The sequence below is a fragment of the Gossypium hirsutum genome, chromosome D06, assembly GCF_007990345.1.
Source record: "Gossypium hirsutum isolate 1008001.06 chromosome D06, Gossypium_hirsutum_v2.1, whole genome shotgun sequence".
Taxonomy (NCBI): Eukaryota; Viridiplantae; Streptophyta; class Magnoliopsida; order Malvales; family Malvaceae; genus Gossypium; species Gossypium hirsutum.
The window spans coordinates 237,030-255,736 of NC_053442.1; the positions used below are offsets into that span (position 1 = coordinate 237,030).

At 34.8% G+C, this 18,707-nt stretch overlaps 4 protein-coding genes across 5 annotated transcripts; all 4 read right to left on the reverse strand.

Moving 5' to 3' along the window:
* Window positions 1–2,028: 2,028 nt before the first annotated feature.
* Window positions 2,029–3,611, reverse strand: LOC121218141 (probable methyltransferase At1g29790). Its single transcript, XM_041094848.1, has one exon. It carries the CDS (start codon window positions 3,453–3,455, stop codon window positions 2,265–2,267), a length of 1,191 nt encoding a protein of 396 aa, XP_040950782.1. The 5' UTR covers window positions 3,456–3,611; the 3' UTR covers window positions 2,029–2,264.
* Window positions 3,612–4,213: 602 nt separating this feature from the next.
* LOC121218142 (zinc finger CCCH domain-containing protein 6) lies at window positions 4,214–6,991 on the reverse strand. Of its 2 annotated transcripts, XM_041094850.1 has the most exons (5): window positions 6,482–6,900; window positions 5,991–6,102; window positions 5,547–5,756; window positions 5,256–5,380; window positions 4,214–5,170 (listed from the first exon to the last, which is right to left on the reverse strand). In XM_041094850.1, exons 2-5 carry the CDS (start codon window positions 6,045–6,047, stop codon window positions 4,426–4,428), a joined length of 1,137 nt encoding a protein of 378 aa, XP_040950784.1. In that variant the 5' UTR covers window positions 6,048–6,102; window positions 6,482–6,900; the 3' UTR covers window positions 4,214–4,425. The 2 variants fall into 2 exon arrangements, with proteins under 2 accessions (XP_040950784.1, XP_040950783.1); XM_041094849.1 differs by lacking the exon at window positions 5,991–6,102 and having other exon boundaries at window positions 6,482–6,991.
* Window positions 6,992–7,383: 392 nt separating this feature from the next.
* On the reverse strand, window positions 7,384–10,960 carry LOC107942265 (protein IQ-DOMAIN 32). The gene is made up of 5 exons (XM_016875894.2): window positions 10,714–10,960; window positions 9,587–9,952; window positions 9,269–9,502; window positions 7,882–9,169; window positions 7,384–7,749 (listed from the first exon to the last, which is right to left on the reverse strand). Exons 1-5 carry the CDS (start codon window positions 10,798–10,800, stop codon window positions 7,730–7,732), a joined length of 1,995 nt encoding a protein of 664 aa, XP_016731383.1. The 5' UTR covers window positions 10,801–10,960; the 3' UTR covers window positions 7,384–7,729.
* Window positions 10,961–13,642: 2,682 nt separating this feature from the next.
* On the reverse strand, window positions 13,643–18,650 carry LOC121218143 (protein RCC2 homolog). Its single transcript, XM_041094851.1, has 16 exons — window positions 17,825–18,650; window positions 17,654–17,715; window positions 17,471–17,538; window positions 17,267–17,388; window positions 17,001–17,106; window positions 16,856–16,907; window positions 16,502–16,619; window positions 16,341–16,371; window positions 16,223–16,246; window positions 15,954–16,078; window positions 15,475–15,556; window positions 14,948–15,070; window positions 14,806–14,859; window positions 14,639–14,708; window positions 14,250–14,283; window positions 13,643–14,163 (listed from the first exon to the last, which is right to left on the reverse strand). The coding sequence occupies exons 1-16, from the start codon at window positions 18,012–18,014 to the stop codon at window positions 13,829–13,831; spliced, it is 1,596 nt and encodes a 531-aa protein (XP_040950785.1). The 5' UTR covers window positions 18,015–18,650; the 3' UTR covers window positions 13,643–13,828.
* Between the last annotated feature and the right edge of the window lie 57 nt (window positions 18,651–18,707).

The window sequence follows — 18,707 nt, forward strand, 5'->3', positions numbered from 1 at the left end:
CTTTTGCAGACCTATATAAGCGTTAAAAATGTTAAACTCTGTTAAAGTTTGACCAGTTTGATTCTATTTAATAATACATAGATTAAATTAATCTATTTAATTGTTGATACAATGGTAAGGATTGACAATAAAAATTTTCAAAATTTTAAAATTAAATAGATTTTACATTTTAAATATAACCATTCATATATGAGTTATATTTTTTTTAAAAACAATGCATGTTGAAAAGTTGGACGAAGTTCGATTAAATAGTGCATGTGATGATACATTGTCAAAAGCTAGAGAATGGTTAGGATTCCAAAGTAACCTTAGTTTTTTTAAAGCTGAAAACATTAATATCCTAAACCAAAATGTGGATAATTTTGTGTTGTCATATATATATATATAAGGGTAAACTACATTAATTGTCCTTAAATATTAATTAAAATTATATTTTAATCACCTAACTTTTAAAAGTTATGCAACTGCATAGCATCTTGATTAAAAAATTACAAGAAAAAAAATTCAAAATTTTCTTTCCTATTACAAGATGTTCTGGTCAAACAAACAAAAGAGAGAAGCTTTATAAAACAACATTCATCCCTTCATCTCCTGCCTTGTTCATCATCAAATTTCCCATTGTTCTTATACTCCCGCCCAAACCTCACAATCTCAAATAACATACCAAATTCATACTTAACTTTACCAGACCCAAGCTTTATTATCACTTCGTCATCGAGCATTCACCATTAAACCCGCACTCAAAGTTTATCTTTTTTTTTATATATATATATAGGCACACCCAATCTCAGTTTTGCGTTTTCTTTTAATGAGGAAAAACTGATCAATGGAGTATCACTTAGCCTTATGCATTTGAATCCCTCAAAGCCTCTAGCCAGAGATATCTCTATAAGTAAAGGCTTTCTGATTTGAATCTTTCAACCAACTATTTGATTATGGTGCTAGTTGAATTTGGTTGTGATTGAATCAAAGAATTAATTCAAATGACTCGTCTAGCTTGTGGGGTTTAAAAAAAAAAGAAAAAGAAACAATGATTTAAAAAATTCAAGAGAAATTAAGAGTTAAATTTTGTTGAATCCCTAAAAATTTTTATTAAATTTCAAGAAATATTGATTTGGTTCCCTCAATCAAATTAATATTTAAGCCTCTATGTAATTGATATATATTAATACTTTACATTTTTATGTCATTTCTATAATAAATTTTATATATTTTCAAGTTTTTAAAATCATAAAAATTTTGAATTTGGACTAAATTGACAAAATATATAAATATTGAGAGTTGAATTTGTTAAATTTTTTAGAATTAGGAATAAACTCACAAAACGTGAAAGTGTTAAGAGCTAAATTTGTTATTATACCAATCAAAAGATTGCTATGTCAACATTTCATTTCGTGACCAATGCATTTTAATGGTGGAGTGATTAAAATTGACAATTAATCTAACGGGGTGACTAAATTAACAAATAAAAAATTTAGTTACCAAAATAGGAACACGTTAAAACTTGGGTGGCTATTCCCTTTAAATATTTTAGAATTATTATTAAAAAAATTAAAAGTATCAAATTGATAATTTAGTTATAATTCAAGGGCTAAATTAATTATTAACCCTTTAAATTAATGTTTCACGTCACCCTCTTAAAAGCAGTTAATGAATAAGTGACAAAATTATAACGTTTTGATAACATTAGCCACAATTATATAACTTTTAAAAGTTAAGTAATTAAAATATAATTTTAATCAAAAGTTAGGGATAATTGATGTAGTTTATCTTTTTTTAACTTTCCGGCTCCAATCAATTCTAGGGATTAAGTCAATCCAATCATCCCAAAATATCTCAAGTTGTAGTTGTTTGAAGTTAGAGTTAATTTCAGTTTGAATAATCTCAAGTCCATTATGTTTAATGGACTCAAGTTGATTGGATCGAGTTTTCGAGTTCAATTTAGAATCAAAAACTCTAAATAACATTCAAAAAAAGATACTTAATAGAAAGCCAAAATTCAAGTAAGAAAAATGAAAGCACCAAATCTCAAAAACCAACTTCTAGAATATACTATGAAGTATGAAACTCTCATTTCCTAATTCTTCTTTGTTCAAATAGGAAAGTAAAGGGCACCAAAAAAAAAAGGCTTTAGATTACATAAAAGGCAACAATTTCAGGCATTTTATTCCAATTTATAGAATAAATTTCATATATTTAAGACCAAAAAACAAAAAAACCCCAAAAAATCTGTATGTGTATGTATATATATATTCTTACCTCTATTAGATTCTCACTGGCTTTTGTAAAACAGCAGAAAGATCAAGTTCATGTTTTCCAGACCCAACAGCACCATCCATTTTCTGTCCCACAACCCATTTCAGCTTCTTATACCCAAACTTTTCTATCAAACGAGTCAAAGTCCTCTTTTTTTCGTCATCACCACAATGAATATTGTCTAACCAAAACAACCCACCAACTCTCAAGATCCTGTCTGCATCAAACATCAAGAACTCCAGTTTCTCTGGTTTGGTTCCAACGTCTAAACCACTTGTAACATGGACCAAATCAAACACATTGTCATAGAAAGGAAACCTATGGTCCAAACTCAAAAACAAAGGGAAAACACCTCTTGCAGCAATGAAATCACTATCTAGTGCATCAACATTGAGTGTATTGGTGATTATTGTCACATTTTTTTCAGCCATTAAAGCAGCAAAAGTTCCTGTTTTAGACCCTGTTCCAATATCAAAACCTATTCTAATCCCATTATTCCCCATAGCTAGCACATCATCAATAAGGAAATCATTCTTGCTTGTAGTTTTAACATATTTTTGTCTATCAAAGGCAAAACCATTCGGTTTTTTATTCAAACAGTTGATGTTCTTACAACCAAGGCCAGACCAAGTTGAAAGGCCTACCTTTGAAACAGTCTTGGCAAAGCATCTTCTTCTTGGTAATGGTTCACACCCTCTTAAAATTAGCTTCTGTGCAAGACTCCAATCATCAGGACAAGGACCAGAAACCTTGTATGTCATGTATTGAGACAACAAACCAGCTGATTTCTCACATGAATGTCCTACTGAAGCCACCATTTCAGTTATCCCTGTCCTTGAATCTTTCCCTAATGGAAGCTGGTGGTGTTGTAAGAACAATTTGAGTTCATTTGCAAGGTTGGGTCTTGAAACATTAAGTGTTTGGTAACCAAGGAGTTGGTTTTCAATTCGAGCAAGCTTTTTTTGAGATGAATCGATTTGTTTTATGATTAAAGAGACATGTTGGGAGATTAAAGTGATGTTCTTGTGGTGAAATGGGGTGATTGTGTGGTGTTTTGGTGAGTAAGTGAACGCGTGTAAAGCGAAAAGATTGGTGGCGAGAACAGAAAAAAGCATGAGAATGTTGACAGCAGATGAACAGAGTGTTGAACGCTTGAATCTTGCTGTTCCATCTCCAAGTTTCAGTGAAACAGAACCCATGTTTGGTTTTGGCTTTGTTAGAGAGTGAAATGAGGAAGAAAGAGAATAAAAATTGGTGCTTTTTTGAGATTTAGATTTGTGAAGTGGAGCAAGTTGATATTTTCTTATTCTTCTGGGTTAAATTAACTCAAAGTCCCTGTATTTTTTACATTTTTAGAATTTAGTTTCTTTCTCTTTACTTTTATTTTCATGGACTTGTTTATCTACTTTGTCGATTTTTCAAAATTCAAATTCATTTTATTAACTCCAACTATTTTTTTTTGGTTGAATTCACTAGTATGGTATTTTGAAATAAAATGATGTGATTATATCTTTTAACTTTTAAACTAATCCTTTTTTATCCATTTTACTGTCTAAATTTGACAGTTAAACCCATTTTAATTCCTAAGATTCGTAAATGTAAAATTCATCAAATTTTAATGGAATCTAAGTTTGAGAACCAAAATAAATTGTCAAGTTCATGTACCAAATTTGATAAAAAAAAATAAAAATACCAAAGTGGATAAAATTGTCAAATTTAGGACTAAAAGTTACATTAACCCAAAGTTATATACTTTAAGTGTGTGATTAATTAAATTAATTAATTTAGAGAAACAAAGAGCTTAAATTCACTTAAGAAGTACGCAAAAGTTTGTCGGTTGGGGTTAGTCTAAAGAGGAAAGAGTTTTGACTTGTCACGGTTCCAAACATTTAAAGCTAGATCAACGGCTCCTATTTTAATCGTCCGTAAACGTGGTAACATCAGAGTAGGCCCCATCTAGACTATCAATTCATCTCATTTTACCTCAAAACATGATATCAGGCAATAAGAACATTACAGATAGTGTTCTTACCGGACATCATTTTTCTTAATAAAATAAAATTAAAAATTTAAATACCATTTTTAAGAAAAAAACACAATAAAAGGTAATAAGGCTAAGCTTAGAACTAAAAGGTAAGCTTATTAATACATATATATATATAATATTACCTAACTGCTTATCTCTCTATCCATTTTCATTCTCTTAGCATTCGGAGCATCCGAAACGTTGTTCTGGGACAATGTATCATGTTGGAAAGCACAATTGACTCCATTCCTGCATCCTCTGGCAGTGTTGAAGTACAAACACGGCTTCATTATCCTTGTCTTCGAATCTCTCGATTTGGGGTTACTTGTTACTTCTAGGTTCGGTTTTAGCTGGTGATTGTATCGGCTATCGAAACTCTGTGTCGTTCCTGGTCTTTCTCCTCCATGCTGCTGAATTAAGTTCTTGTAATAGTTTTCATCTTTCTTCTGCGGAACTCCGACAGCAGGAATAGGGCCTTGTTTATTTGAGGGCGCTACTCCGACCCCATTTGACCAAGCATAAAACGAACCATCAGAAGTAGCAGCAGAGGATGGGGTGGAAGATGGACCGGAAACGTTCACAGGTGGTGGCAGGTCAAAAGGAGGCCTGTAATCAGTAACTAATTTCTCTATCAATGTCGGGTTGCTGAGAATTTTGACGAGCAAGTTAGGATCAATCATGTTCCCACGTTCGTTGTTGTGGTCAATCGTTGTAAAGGCAGCAGATGCAGCAGCTGGTAAACCAGCTTGTGAACTAATGGGGGCACGGAATGGTGCTAAGACGCCCAATGGTGTTCCAATTGCTGCATCCTCGTCTTCGATAGGAGTGACAGGTATCTGAGGAGTTTGCTGTTCATCATAGTTACAGTCTTCTTCGTAAGTGGAAGGGCTGCAGAACGATAAGAAGATTTTAGGTTCATTGAAAAGTAAAATGTAAAGAGAATCAGCTTTTAGAAACATGAAGAGAATCAGACTTTGAGGGAATTGCAGATGGGCGCGGATAAACAGCTTCGAGCACTCTCACTTCTCTCTGATGTTGAATCTCGACCTCTTTACTTTCCTCTCCAGCAACTACTTGCCAATCCACGTCCAATACGAACTGTGACAACACAAATTCATCTTTCACAGCAATGCCAAGAACAATAGTTATAAATGAAGCTAAAAGTTGAAATATAACATTGACTAGACCTGCTGATAGCAAGAGCCTTGTGGTGCTACGTACGACCTTTAAACTAAAATGGAAATGACCAGAAAGAAAATCTTACTCTCAGAGGAAACCTCCAACTAATGACGGGGACTTCCGACAAGTTAATCTGCAAATGATTTGTTGAAGAAGCTCCTTCAAAGCCAGGAGGCAGAAAGTCATCCACGGCTGCCCCATATAAATGGGATACCGAAAAGGTTTTTGCTTGGAGGTGATCTTGAGCACCCGACCCGACTTGTGAAGGTGATTCCTCTGATAAAAACAGCCTTATCTGTCGAAAAGCATTGCTCAATTAAAACAGAGTTGCAAAAGGCTCAATTATATATCATTTCCTCTTAGAGTTATTACAAACTCTGACTTCTAAGAATCAGCTGAGACTAATAAAACTATCAATGTGAATTTCAGATGCTTATCACGGTATTCGTCACCTAATACTGTTACGATTCTGCACCATCAAAACTAGTATTAGTTACTAAACAAGGTTTAGTCCCTCCCTGGTACACACCATGGTAATGGAGCAGGGCCGATACGGCCAAATCCACCACAGCTCCGTCATTGGCATGCTCTGCCCTGACTTTCGCTCCGCCGTGGATATTAAAACTTGAATACCACTATACCTACATCGATGTTGGATGCATACATTATCGCGTTCGTTTCAAATCAGTTCAGCTTTCAGTTGATGATCTTAGGGTGACACAAAGAAGAACACTCTTTGGTACAGTGAAAACAGTTCCATAAAAGTACAAAACTAAATTACAAATGAACACCTTCAAAAGATTTCATATAACAATGCCATCAAGATAAACTGCACATCAAATGCAATTCGAAACACAGTGTAACAGAATAAAATTTAAAAAAAAATAAAAACATAGATTCATTTTCCAATGTTTTGGTACATTCAACTTAAAATTTTCCACTTAAAATTTTTTTTTCTATCTCAGCTTGAAACGGAGCTCAAAATCTAGGGATTTCGAAAGTATAAATGCAACTTTTTACCTGAAAGAGGCTCAGATCCGGTGCCCAAGTAACTCTTTTGGATTTGCGTACGCCTCGCATATTTACGAATCGAATATATATAGATAGATAGATAGATATTAAGGTAAGTTTTTTTTAAAGCCCCTCAGAAATGGTTCTTTGTCATATTCAATTCTCGGCAAAAACAAATGTTAGAGTTCGATCCCCCAAAAGAATCGAATTTAGGGTTCGATAGATTAAAACCCTCCATTGGGAAAACCCTAATTAAAAGATATTCCAGGCCCCTCCGCCCCCTCTCCGTAGGGTTATGTGAGATGCTGTTGAATGGAGGGCGCTGGCACATGCAGGTATTGACGCGTGGAGGTGAAGCGATGCGTTGTTTGGATTTGCAAATGCAAATGCGAAGGTACTGTAAATCAATTGTGTTTTGGGGTTGAAGATTTGACATTTGACACTGAGAGAGATATATATTGACTACACTTTTTCTACTTTCTGTTTTCAATTTTGCTATTTTTAAAATCCAATCACTAGTTGTGTAGGTTAACGGTGGCTACCACACTGTCTATCTAAACTCACCCTAAGTCACTAGGAACACCCTAAGTCACTAGGAGTCAATTCAACTGGTCAGAATGTTTTAACTAAATAAATTATTAAAAAATCATTTTAATCTTATTTTTCAATTTTGAAAAATAAATCCTTTAAACATATTTCTTTTTTTGAAAATAATAAATGGAATTGTGATAAATAATATCATTTAATCTTTAAAAGAAATTTGTTTCTTTTCTTGTGAGGTTAATTTCACCCAAGTCCTCAAATTTGAACCTAAATTCTAAATCAATCTCTAAATTTCAAAACCTTTTGATTAAATCTTCAAAATATTAATATTGTATCAATGAAGTCTTTTTGTCAATCTACACATTAGCTTAAGTTAAATGCCAGCTAAAATCTTATTTGAAGTATATAAATCAAATTGTAAATACAAATATACTTACTGCATGAACGTTATTATAATAAAGACTTTATGACCAATACTCATAAAAGACATTCCAAAAACATGGTGCAGGAAAGCATAATATCACACAATACACTGTTGAACCAAACATACAAGCATACTATCCATGCAGAAAGTTTTACATGATAATATGTATATATATGTGTGTGTATATATATAAAACTAGATAGTAAAGACCAACAATCTGCACCGGTTTGTGATCCGAAATGTCGATTACCATGATAACATGTTAATAAGGTTGCTTCGCATACAAGCCTTCACCTTTGCCATTTTCTATCTGAAAAGGAAAAGAAATTCTATCAACACCACCAGAACTGAAACCAAAAAAGGCTGGATCCGTTCTATCCTAATTGAAAATGTCGTGATGGTATATCGGTTAACTATACAACAGTAAAGTTTCGAACCATACCATTTCCTTTTGCACCCGACGATGGTTGGATTCTTGGAGAATGCTGCTTCCCATTAGCACCGGGTAAGGAATGTCTCTTTTTGATATAAAGATCTCCATTTTGCACGTCGGGACTTGATCTCGGTGAGTTATTAGCATTAACTTTAGCTCTTGCAGATTCCGTGGCTTGCATGAAACGGGGAAGAGAATTGCTACTGTTACTATCTCTTGGTTCCTCATCGATGTTATCAGGTTTTGTTGAACCAAAAGAATTGTGTCTCTTCCCGCTTCTTTGATCTTTGGATGGTTGTTCCGTACTACTTTTGGCACCACTATTACGATCCGCAGTTGGAGAACCCTTAGCAGTAGAAAAAGACTTGCGCTTTTGACCACTCTTTTCAGTTTTCTTCTTTTTACTTTTTATAGATACTTGACTAGAAGGCGTTCCTTGGGATTCCGGAACTGTCATATGGCTCCTAGGAGAGGCTTCTGGGGATAATCTGCATGGTTCATGTTCTACTCGAGGGGAGTCAACAGCAACTAAATTCGCCAGTTCACCTTTAGTGTCATCAAGTTTATTGGGCTGGTTAGCAATGGATAGAGAAGAACCAGGCACCAGGATTGCAATTGTAGCATTTTCTTTGACATCCAAATCCTTGGCACCGTTAGAACTACAATTTTCTTGTTCGGAAACTTTGACTCCATTCTCATATTCTACGGTTCCAACTTCATATCTATCGGGTGAATCGAGGGTGGAAGTGACAGAAAGTTCGGTGCCACATTCCGAGCCATCGTGTTGACCCTTCCGATCATGTAGGACTGGATTTTCTGTGATGCTTGGCTCCTTTGACCTGCTTATTGTATCTGCCCCTGACAACACGGCATCCAAAGATTCAACTCCAACATCAAGACAATGAGCCTCTGTTTCAATTGTTTGATCCAGCGAGGTCTCTTTCAGGTCGGATGTACTCATGTTGTCAATCTGAGTTCGCTCCAAATCACCTGTTACTGAAGAAGTGGGCAGGCAAGCCTTGGACTTAGAGTCGGCAGCAACATAGGTGATTAGATTCTCTTCACTCTCTGATGAAACCAATATCTTGTTTACATCGTTCGACTCAGAAATAGCTTTAGATGGAACTGTAGCATCGAGTGGAGAGTCACGAGGTTGTTCGTTAGGTAACTCTGCCATTGATGTCTTTTCAGATGATGACGTGGACATCCACCTCTCCAGCCAGCTCCAACCCGGACTCGGTTTTGATGGATCACAATTGATGCGGATAGGTTTGGTCTTAGGCATTGAATCCAGCAGCTACAATCGAAGCAAATTCAAAGTAATGTTCGGGTAGACATGTTTGAGACACAGCTGTTAGAAAACAGTTAAAATGAACATGAAGCCATGTTCACATACCTGACGAGCAAACCTATTGCTAAGCAACTTCTCTATGGAAGTAGAAGCAGCATTCTTTTCGGAATAGGAACCTTCTTGAGACAAACGAGCATGACGGGCACGGACTAGCATTTGCATTTTGACAATGGCTTGAATGCACCGTAAGGTCCCCACAGCATGCCTTCGAACCAAGTGCCCCCGTAAGGCAGCTTGCAACTTTACTAAGTTCTTAAGCTTTCCTAGCTCTTTGCGTGCCTGCAAATGAAAAGCCGTAAGATTAAAACTATGAAAACCACCAAGTAGTAAAGTCTAAATTCGATTTACGAATGGAATTATCACCAAGAACCCTCTAATAGCAGTCTGGACGACTACAACAACGGATTCATCCACGTTAGAATCATCTTTAGCCTCATTCGTGGCAGCAACAACAGGTTCGGGCACTTTCAAGTCCTCTTGGGTCAATAATTGAGATTTTTCTTCAACGTAATCTTTTGGTGCCACTGACTGAAGTTTCTCTTCGGTGTACTGAACGGTGGAGGTTTTCTCAGGAGCAACGGAGACATCAGACTGTTGAACATAACTAGCAGTTTCAGGACTTTCCTCCAGTCCAGTAGAAGCTTCTTGTACCACAGTGTTGCTAAGCACCCGATGCCGTTCAGATCTCTTCCGGAAACTCCATCCCTTTTTGTCACTCGATCTCTTGTCCTGCAATAAAATTTGAACAGCGTATAATTCAGCTTAAAGGGAGACAAATTCATTCGGCTTGTAGGCACCAAGTTGGAATATTCTTTTGTCTATGAGACAAAACATGGTTAACAGATTCTACACTGTTAAGTTTCCAAATTCGAAGATTGTCGGCCATTTCCAATCAATAACATCCGAATGAACTAAAAAATCTCGAATTTGTATCACATTAAGATTTTCCATCTCTGAAAATTACAGTAGAACTTAGAACCAAAGTTAAAACCAGTCAAATTCTATAGAAGGTCCCTATACTATGCGGTTTAGACAGATTTAGTCCCTCTAATATAATTTGATTAAATTTCTAGTCCCTCTACTTTCCAAAATATGTATTTTCAATCCTAAATCCAACAAGACATAAACGTATGATATTCATTCAACTGTACAAAAAAATGTCAAACTATTCAACGAAATAGCCGAGAAATGATCAAATTATATTATAGGGACTAAATCCATAAAAACCACATGGTACAGAGACATTCTATACAATTTGACCTTAAAAAACTTGCTAGATTTGGAAACTGAAGCTGAAAATAAACAAATTCAATTCATAAACTGTGGAAGCAATCGGATCTCAAAATAATGAAAGATGTCAAGTTCTAAAGCTTCGATTCCTCTGAAAACTTCAATTAAAGCAACTAAAAACATCAATTACAAAAAAAAAAACATGAAATCTTAAATCCAACGAACAGCCGCCGTAAAGGCTAAAAGGATAACACATATACCTGAGGAACATCGATAACGTCGTCGTTTTTATCAGCTGAATCAGTGCCGCAAGTGATGATTTTGAAACAGGAAATGGATCTTCCCATGGTTTTTTTTTTTTTTGGTGCCTCTAGCTTTTACTATAACAGACTGAGAGACAAGACACGAGAGATAATATTTTTGTTGGAAATTGTAAAACAAAGAAAGAACAAAAGAGAAAGAAAAAACACAACACGGACTTCAAACACACTCCTTAAATCTAGCTACTTATGAACGTTGGAATCCGCCAATTATAGACAAAAAAAGAAAAATCAAAATTTGAAAATTTTTAATGGTAAAAACACCTCTTCCATCCCTCTTAATTGTGATATTTGAGTAAATCGGTTCCTTTTGAAAAATTGGAGAAGTTTAATCTTTGTTAATTTCAAAGATGTGAAATTAATGGTAATTATTCACGGAGTTAATGTTTTTCGTCAATTTTAAATAATTTGATTGGTATAATAACAAAATTAACCTTTGATGTTTATATATTTTGTATTAATTTTGACAAAATGTGTAAATTCTACAGGCTAAATTTGTTAAATTATGACTAATTTGACAGAATGTGTAAATTTTTTAAATCAATAACAATTTGATAGAATGTGTAAACTTTAAAGGCTAAATTTGTTATTATACTCATAAAAAAGTGTACATTGACGAAAAACATTAATTCAAGGGCGAAAGCAAAAAGTTTTTTTAGGGGGTCGGAATTAAGTTGTATATTTTTACGATACTAAAAATACAATTTTATTATTTTAATGGTCTATATCATTATGATTTTTAAATGATTAAATCAAATTTTTATAATTTTTGAGGGTCAAAGTGTAATTTTACCATTATTAATTTAAAGCTCTACCTATTTGCCCTTTGGCTCCACCATTGCATTAACGTTGTGATTAATTGTCCGTAGTTGCTTACTTTCAAGATTGACAGAGTTAAAATTGATTTGTTTTTATGAGAATGACAAATTTATTCAATATCAAAATTAAGAAAGATCAAAAAGGTCTTCTTATCGTAATTTAATTCAATCTTCCAACTTCATCCAAGTTTTTCGGGTTTTTTTTGTTGTTGTTTTCTATGCAATTATAATTGCAAATATGAACATAATACATGTCCAGATGTGTGAGATAAAATTTGGCAAATTAAAACAAAGAAATTAAATTCCAAATTGTAATATAATAAAGGGGTTGAAATTGCAATTAGACCAAATAAGTAGATTAGGTGGGGACGTGGGTGACATACATGCTTGAAACTAGTCATCAGAAAATGATGGTATCGACACGTGTGAGGATATGGTTCAAAATATTTGAATCCAAATTAATTAAAATTAGAATTAACAGAGAAATTAGATGAATGCTTACCGATGTGGGATCCCATTGCCCAATGATAGTCAAAGTGGAGAAGTGGGAACCCCACCAAGAAATATATGCTATTTTCTTTCAATTAGTTGTTTAAGGATGGATTAATCATTCTTTTTCATTGATGCTTAATTTTATGTACATGGTAAAAGTATCGTGGAGGTCTTTAAGAGTTAAATTATATTTTATTTTTTATTAAATAAATAAATAAATTAATCCTTATACGTTAGATTAAAGAGCAAATTGATTTTTCTAAAGGTATACGCAACACGTACAAATGGATGAAATTTAAAAAAAAAAAAGATAAATTTACTTTTTGATTTAACGTATATGAATTAATTTATTAATTTTTTTAAAAAATTTAACTTTTTCTTTTTCCTAAACCAGGCTGTAAAAGTGTATATTCTTATATTTAGATGCTTTGCATTTGCACTTTTTAGATTTGTCTTTGTCTTCTATATTTTCAATTGGAATGTTTCTTTGCATCCCATCATTATTTATACTAACAAAAATCCAATCCCAAATCATTGGTTGTGCTAAGAACCTAGGACCACATTGCCAAACAACTAAACAAATATCAGTTAATTGTGGTTTGAGTCCTTCTACTATACTAAAAATTGAAAATTAATTTCTCTACCTTTATTTGACATTATTTTCTTTTATTTTTTATAATGTTATCAATAGATCTAAATTGATAACATTGTTAATTCTCTCCCTTAAAGTGATAATATGGATTTTTTTAAAACCAACAATTTTTGTCCTTGGTTGACATATAAATTTATTATTGATTAAACATGATAAATTGAATTTCTACACGGCCCTTATGTGATAGAATAATAATAAAAAAATAAACTTCACACTATCACTTGAACAACAATAACTAATTGTGGGCAAAAATATCATGAGACAATTATACAAAGAATTGGATTGCATTTGCCTACCATATTCAAAATTTGCGTAAAACTAAAAAGTCAATTGATCATTCTATCAATTATAGAAATTTTTTATAGTAAAAATGAACGAAACTTTTAATAGAAAAAATTTACCTTTTGATTTAATATATAAAAATTAATTTGCCTATTTTTTTACCTATATTTTTAATAGAAAAGACAATATACAATATAACACCTACTAAATTGATGGGCCTCTACAATATTTTTACATGTTATCAATTTGAACATACTAATATATTATAAAAATATAGAGACCAACTTATATCAAACTAAACCCGCAAATATCTCTCCCAAATAGGAACATTATTCACAAACAACCCAACAAGCCAACAACCTTATACCCACCAAACCCAAATTTAAAATGACTTATATTGAAAATGACCCGAACAAATAACCCCAAAAGATTTGAACTCGAATGCCAAGCACCAATAACAAATCTTGAAATGCCCCAACCCAAAAAACCCAAATGGCCTGAACCCAAGCAATCCAAACCTGAAATGATTCAAACTCGAAAGAATCATAAAATTTTAAATCCAAATTAACTTGATTTAGATTGACCAACCTAAAACCAATGGACATAGTCTGGTGCAAGTTCATAGTAAAAGAAAACAATTGAAGCGCTACTTCATGTTTGTTTCATCAAGTATCATAGTTGGGATGAAAGGAACAAAATGAAAAACAAGTCTTGTTAAAAACTGCAAATACAGGGTGTCAATGTATGCAAGAAAAAAGTACACTTCTCTACAATGAGAGAACAAAATTTTCCCATACTGACCGGGAATATATCACACTTGCGACTTCCTTGGTCGTCCTCTCTTACCTGTTTTTCCTCCAGAGGACTGCGGAGTTTTGTTTGTAGAAGGACGACCTCGTCCAGTACCTTTTCCACCTGAAGTGGATTTCTTAGCACCCTTACCTCGGCCTTTGCCGGGAGCCTTACCATTTATGTATTCTCCACTGCTGTCACTCTCAACATCACTGTTCTCTTCTTCATCCTCTGAATCAGATGAATCTTTTGACTTCTTCCTCTTCAAGTTCTTCAAAGAATCGGAAGTATTCTTGGCTCCCCTTTTGTTAGTTTGCTTGGGAAACGTAGCATTGGCATCAGGTACCTCAGTCCCTGCAGTAAGAGTGGTTGTGTCCGTGTTAGTTTGTAATGTAAAAGCTGAAAAATGTGAAGAGAAGAGAAGAGACCGAGACACATACCTTCAGCAGTAGCTTTGCCGTCGTAAACATCCAGCTGTGCAAAACATTAAACATTAGCCTTTGTATTTCAATATCTCTAACACTTAATAAAATCAGCAGCTAGGGCGTCACATTGAAACCAGATTGATGCCGTCAGCAGTGAGCAACAAAAATCTAAAACCCATGGTTCAAACTTGAAATTGAAGGTTCAGTGAGATGAGCTACTAGTAGTCATCATCAAGAACTCAAAATACCCAATAATCTAATGAAGTTTATAAATTTGAAGCAGAGGGAAGAGGCGAAAAGTAGAGAAATTCCAAGACCGACACTAAAACCATACAGGGCCGAAAAAAGAGCATGATCTCTAATAAAAGGATAAGTGAAAAGCTTTTAGAAAATTATGAATTTACCTGATCAAGACGGTCGCCGACATTTTCTCTATCAACAATGACCATCGAGTGGCCCATACCACATGCAACACTATACAAAGATAAACAGAACTTGTGAATACATTCTTGTCCAGAGATAATTCAAAGTATTACTATTGGTGCATGAATTTACTGCAAGTTATATCCACCTGATAACATGCATGCCCTCCAAAATGTCTACTTTTTTCGGAACTGCTGAAGACCTAAAAAGAAGACCACACTATGAAGTAAATATATCATTGGAAGGACTTATAATGCTGTTATGATAGGTAACAACTATCAGACACGTACTTCTGTCCCATGGGACCATATCCCAACTCTCCGTACTGAGCTTGGCCCCAACTTATGCAAGAGGCATCTGCACCAACAAAATGGTGCATATTGCCTGAATCCATACAACGTAAGTTCCAGCCACTGGGAAAAAGGGGGTAATTAAACGTGTCTTAGACATGTCCACAAAAACTAGAGCGTGAAGTTTAGTACTCCAACCCCCTAAAAATATCATAAAATTTCACATAAAGCATATAAGCAAAATAAACAGAAAAACAATAGAACAGTCAAAAGATGTCAATAACATCAAATTAATGATTTCTTCCATTCTCTAGGAAATAACAAACAAAGGCGATGCAGCATGCTTAAAAAGCATAGAATGAAATGCAACAAGAGAACAGAAGCTTCCAAGCTAAGTTAAACAGTAGATTATATTAATAAAACTTCATGAAAGCTTGATGATCATGAAAAGAGCAGTAACCGAGACAGAACAATGCTGATACTGAAACCATAAGCAAAATCAACCAATCATCATGGCACAGTCAAACCTTAAATCCATGAGTGGTTTAGGATACATCCAGTCATCACCAGCATTCTTTATTTTTCCCCACATATACAACTGCCCACCACCTGGACAACAAGCAAAACACAATAATGAAACTGAACGGTGACTGTAAAACAACTACCAAGAAGTACGGAAAGCATTTCTTAAAATCTTAAGAGGGTTGCAGCTGTTCAGGGGCAGAGTTGCAATTTTGAGTAATTGCACACCTTATAAACCTAATTAATTTTACATAGATCAAGGAGTTTCCATGAGACTAGCCTGATTCCTTCAAACCCAAGGTGGTCTACCTGGGTATTCATGCATACCTATGGGGTTATTGTGATTCCACTAGTTCTACCAAACTTTACTCACCTTGAAATCTAAAAACAGCGACCACCCTTTCATCTTTCTTTTCAACTATATAATAGAGTTTTAGCTACCATTCTATTAACTTTGAGCCACAAACTACAGAACAAACAATACCTGCAGTACATGCTGAATTTACAGAACCAGCTGAAACAACCGCATTAGGAGGAAGAACATTGTGTTTTTGGAATACATCAACACGGCGAGGAGCCCACTCATCCTTCTGTTCTCTGTGCCCAAGCCTGTATATCAGTGATGAAGGAATTACATGCATGGTTTAAAAGAGGAAAAACAAGCAAGTAGGAATAAAGGATTTAAGCCTTGTAGAAACACATCAAATACTGGAGTGATGAGAAGCCAAAAGTAGCGTGAATCTTGCTACAAACCTTCCATAACCGCCAAAGCCCCACCTACATATTCACACAAAAAATGTTAATTGTTCATGGACAAGGATAATAAAAGGGAAATAACAAACCTTTCCGCAATAATCAACAGTGAACTTACGTGTAAACATAGCCATTCTTATCGACAGCAACTGGATGCAAAAATAAAGATAAAAAATGAGGATCATGTTTAAGTAAAAGATGAAGAGGGGAGGAAGGGTTAGAGGGGGTAACACTCAATGAAAGAGCAGTAAACATCAAATAGAGAAGCATATCATGAACCTGTATGGTTTGTCCCACATGCAACTTTGACAATGGTTTCCCCAGAAAGAGTAGCTATAGCTCTAGGGCGTGGTTGGGGTTCATAAACAAGCTTCACAGAGCTATCCTTAGAATTGTACTGTAGGAAAGAAAATAAGTATCACATAAACATTCATGGAAAAAGCAAGTCAATATAAATATATCAGTTACAAAAGGCCATAGATAGATTCAAAACATGTAACATTAAAATATTATCTAAAAGCATTATCAGACGGGACCCTTGACTAAAATTACTCAAGAATTTTCATCCAAAGTATAAATTCAACAAGAGTCTGGGTAAACATGCCAGAAAGACAAATTGCTTCTCCTACATACCTCATTGTCCGTTCCATGGCCAAGCTGACCATACTGTGGAAGCCCTGCTGTTCTGCAAACCAAAAAACAAGCATGCAAATCAGTAATGAAGTACAAAAACAGGCATGCAAGCGAAGAAACAACACTAACAGACCACAAACCATACAATATAGAACTTCCTTCAACCGATGACAACCACACAGTGAAGTCTGCTCCACAGGCAGTATGTGTAACTTGAGAAACAAGACAACGGACGGGAGATGACTCAATTTCTACAAAAAAAAGGATAAACCAGCACATAAATAAAGCAGAAATTCAGAGACGAATGCTGAAGCAGGCATACATGGCATTCTACGAGAACCAATAGTAAACCAAGAAAACTAAATACCTAGAGTAATAGTACTAGAAATAATCAAAATCATCGAAACCTACCATTTCGTGTAGAACCTGAACCAAGCTGTCCATGCTTATTCCAGCCAAAGGCCAAGGAATTACCATCTTCCGTAACTACGACGGTATGGTTCCTTCCTGATCCCGCTTTGATTATCTTATACCTTCAACAAAGATACAATATAATTTAAAAAAAAAAGGAACATAGTGGACTAATGTTAAGAACAATATAAAATAAGTGCTTACTTCGAGAGTTCAGAAACTATAGTTGGCCTATCACGCTGGATTGTATCTCCGTGACCCAGTTGCCCTTTCTATACATAAAAAGCGAAAGCTCTATCAACTAATATTAACCAAATTAAAGCAACATTATCCACAAGCATTGGTTTTTCCTAAAAATAAAAAATAAAAAAACTGAGCTTTCCATACCTCATTGCGACCCCAAGTGTAGCACCGCCCTTCAACATCCAATGCAACACAATGACACGATACTACAATAAAAAGGGAATGCTATGCTTTTAAAAAAAAAAGTTTTAAATTTAAATTAAATGAGCAAGTGTAAGATAAAAAAAAACCAAATGAAAAAAAAATTGAACTCACAGCAACCGGAGGCAACGAACCGGATGTCAACACCGACTAAAGGACGGAGGCGAGTAGGTGAGACCAAGTTGCCTTCAACAGCACCTTTACGCCGACCAATGACATCCCAACACGTGGAACCACAAAACAACAGCTCTCCTCCTTTCTTCTCTTCCTCCTCCACCTTCTTCTCCATTTCAGTCCCCGACATTCCCGGGCAATACAAAGTCAAAGCTTTGACCGAGTGAGAGCAGATCTAATCTAACGGTTCGAATTCGAAAAAAGGGAAGAAATCAACGGCCCTAAAGAAAGGTCAAAGTTGGCGGGAAAGTGGAAACAACGGGTATTAAGCGGGGGATTAGGGGCGATTGGGGGTTTAAGCAAGAAAGTGAAAACGGAACCCTAATTCAAAGGAATTGAGAAGTGAATTTATGGTGTTTTTTTCAAGGAGGAAAAAAAGGGGATTTGATTGCTTGTCGAGGGTTTCCAAGAATAGGGATACCTTTTTCTAATTAAATTTAATAAAAGGGGAAATGAATTATGGAGAGAGAAAGAGTGTAATTGATTAGATTTTGTTCTCTTTTCTTTTTTTTCAAGTTTTGAACTTTGAAAATGAGAGTGGTTGTCCTTAGGGTTTTTCTTTTTTTGCTTTACGAGGAATCAGAAGGGTTCCTATGACTGCAAGTGCAAATCTAACGTTCCATTTTATTATTTATTATCCTTTTTAATCAATTTTCCGCCAGCCGAGACCCACTGAAGATGAGCCTGGATTGGGCGTCCCCAATTTAATTTTAATATGCTGCTCTGTTATTTACATTACCCAAAAGCTTTCTTCACTCTCTTCTACAATTTTCTTTTTCAATCTCCAACACTAACAATTGAATTGATTTGTATCTAAATCTAT

Coding starts and splice junctions, on each gene's coding strand:
- LOC107942265 (XM_016875894.2), bottom strand. CDS start 10,800: ATGGGAAGATCCATTTCCTGTTTCAAAATCATCACTTGCGGCACTGAT. Junction 9,503..9,586: donor CTGCTATTAGAGGGTTCTTG/GTGATAATTCCA, acceptor TTTCATTTGCAG/GCACGCAAAGAGCTAGGAAA. Junction 7,750..7,881: donor GTCGGGTGCAAAAGGAAATG/GTATGGTTCGAA, acceptor TTTCCTTTTCAG/ATAGAAAATGGCAAAGGTGA.
- LOC121218143 (XM_041094851.1), bottom strand. CDS start 18,014: ATGTCGGGGACTGAAATGGAGAAGAAGGTGGAGGAGGAAGAGAAGAAA. Junction 17,107..17,266: donor TTCAGGTTCTACACGAAATG/GTAGGTTTCGAT, acceptor TTTTTTTTGTAG/AAATTGAGTCATCTCCCGTC. Junction 14,860..14,947: donor TATGGTCCCATGGGACAGAA/GTACGTGTCTGA, acceptor TCTTCTTTTTAG/GTCTTCAGCAGTTCCGAAAA.
- LOC121218141 (XM_041094848.1), bottom strand. CDS start 3,455: ATGGGTTCTGTTTCACTGAAACTTGGAGATGGAACAGCAAGATTCAAG.
- LOC121218142 (XM_041094849.1), bottom strand. CDS start 6,541: ATGCGAGGCGTACGCAAATCCAAAAGAGTTACTTGGGCACCGGATCTG. Junction 5,757..6,481: donor CGGATCTGAGCCTCTTTCAG/GTAAAAAGTTGC, acceptor GCTTTTCGACAG/ATAAGGCTGTTTTTATCAGA. Junction 5,381..5,546: donor GTTGGAGGTTTCCTCTGAGA/GTAAGATTTTCT, acceptor GTGTTGTCACAG/TTCGTATTGGACGTGGATTG.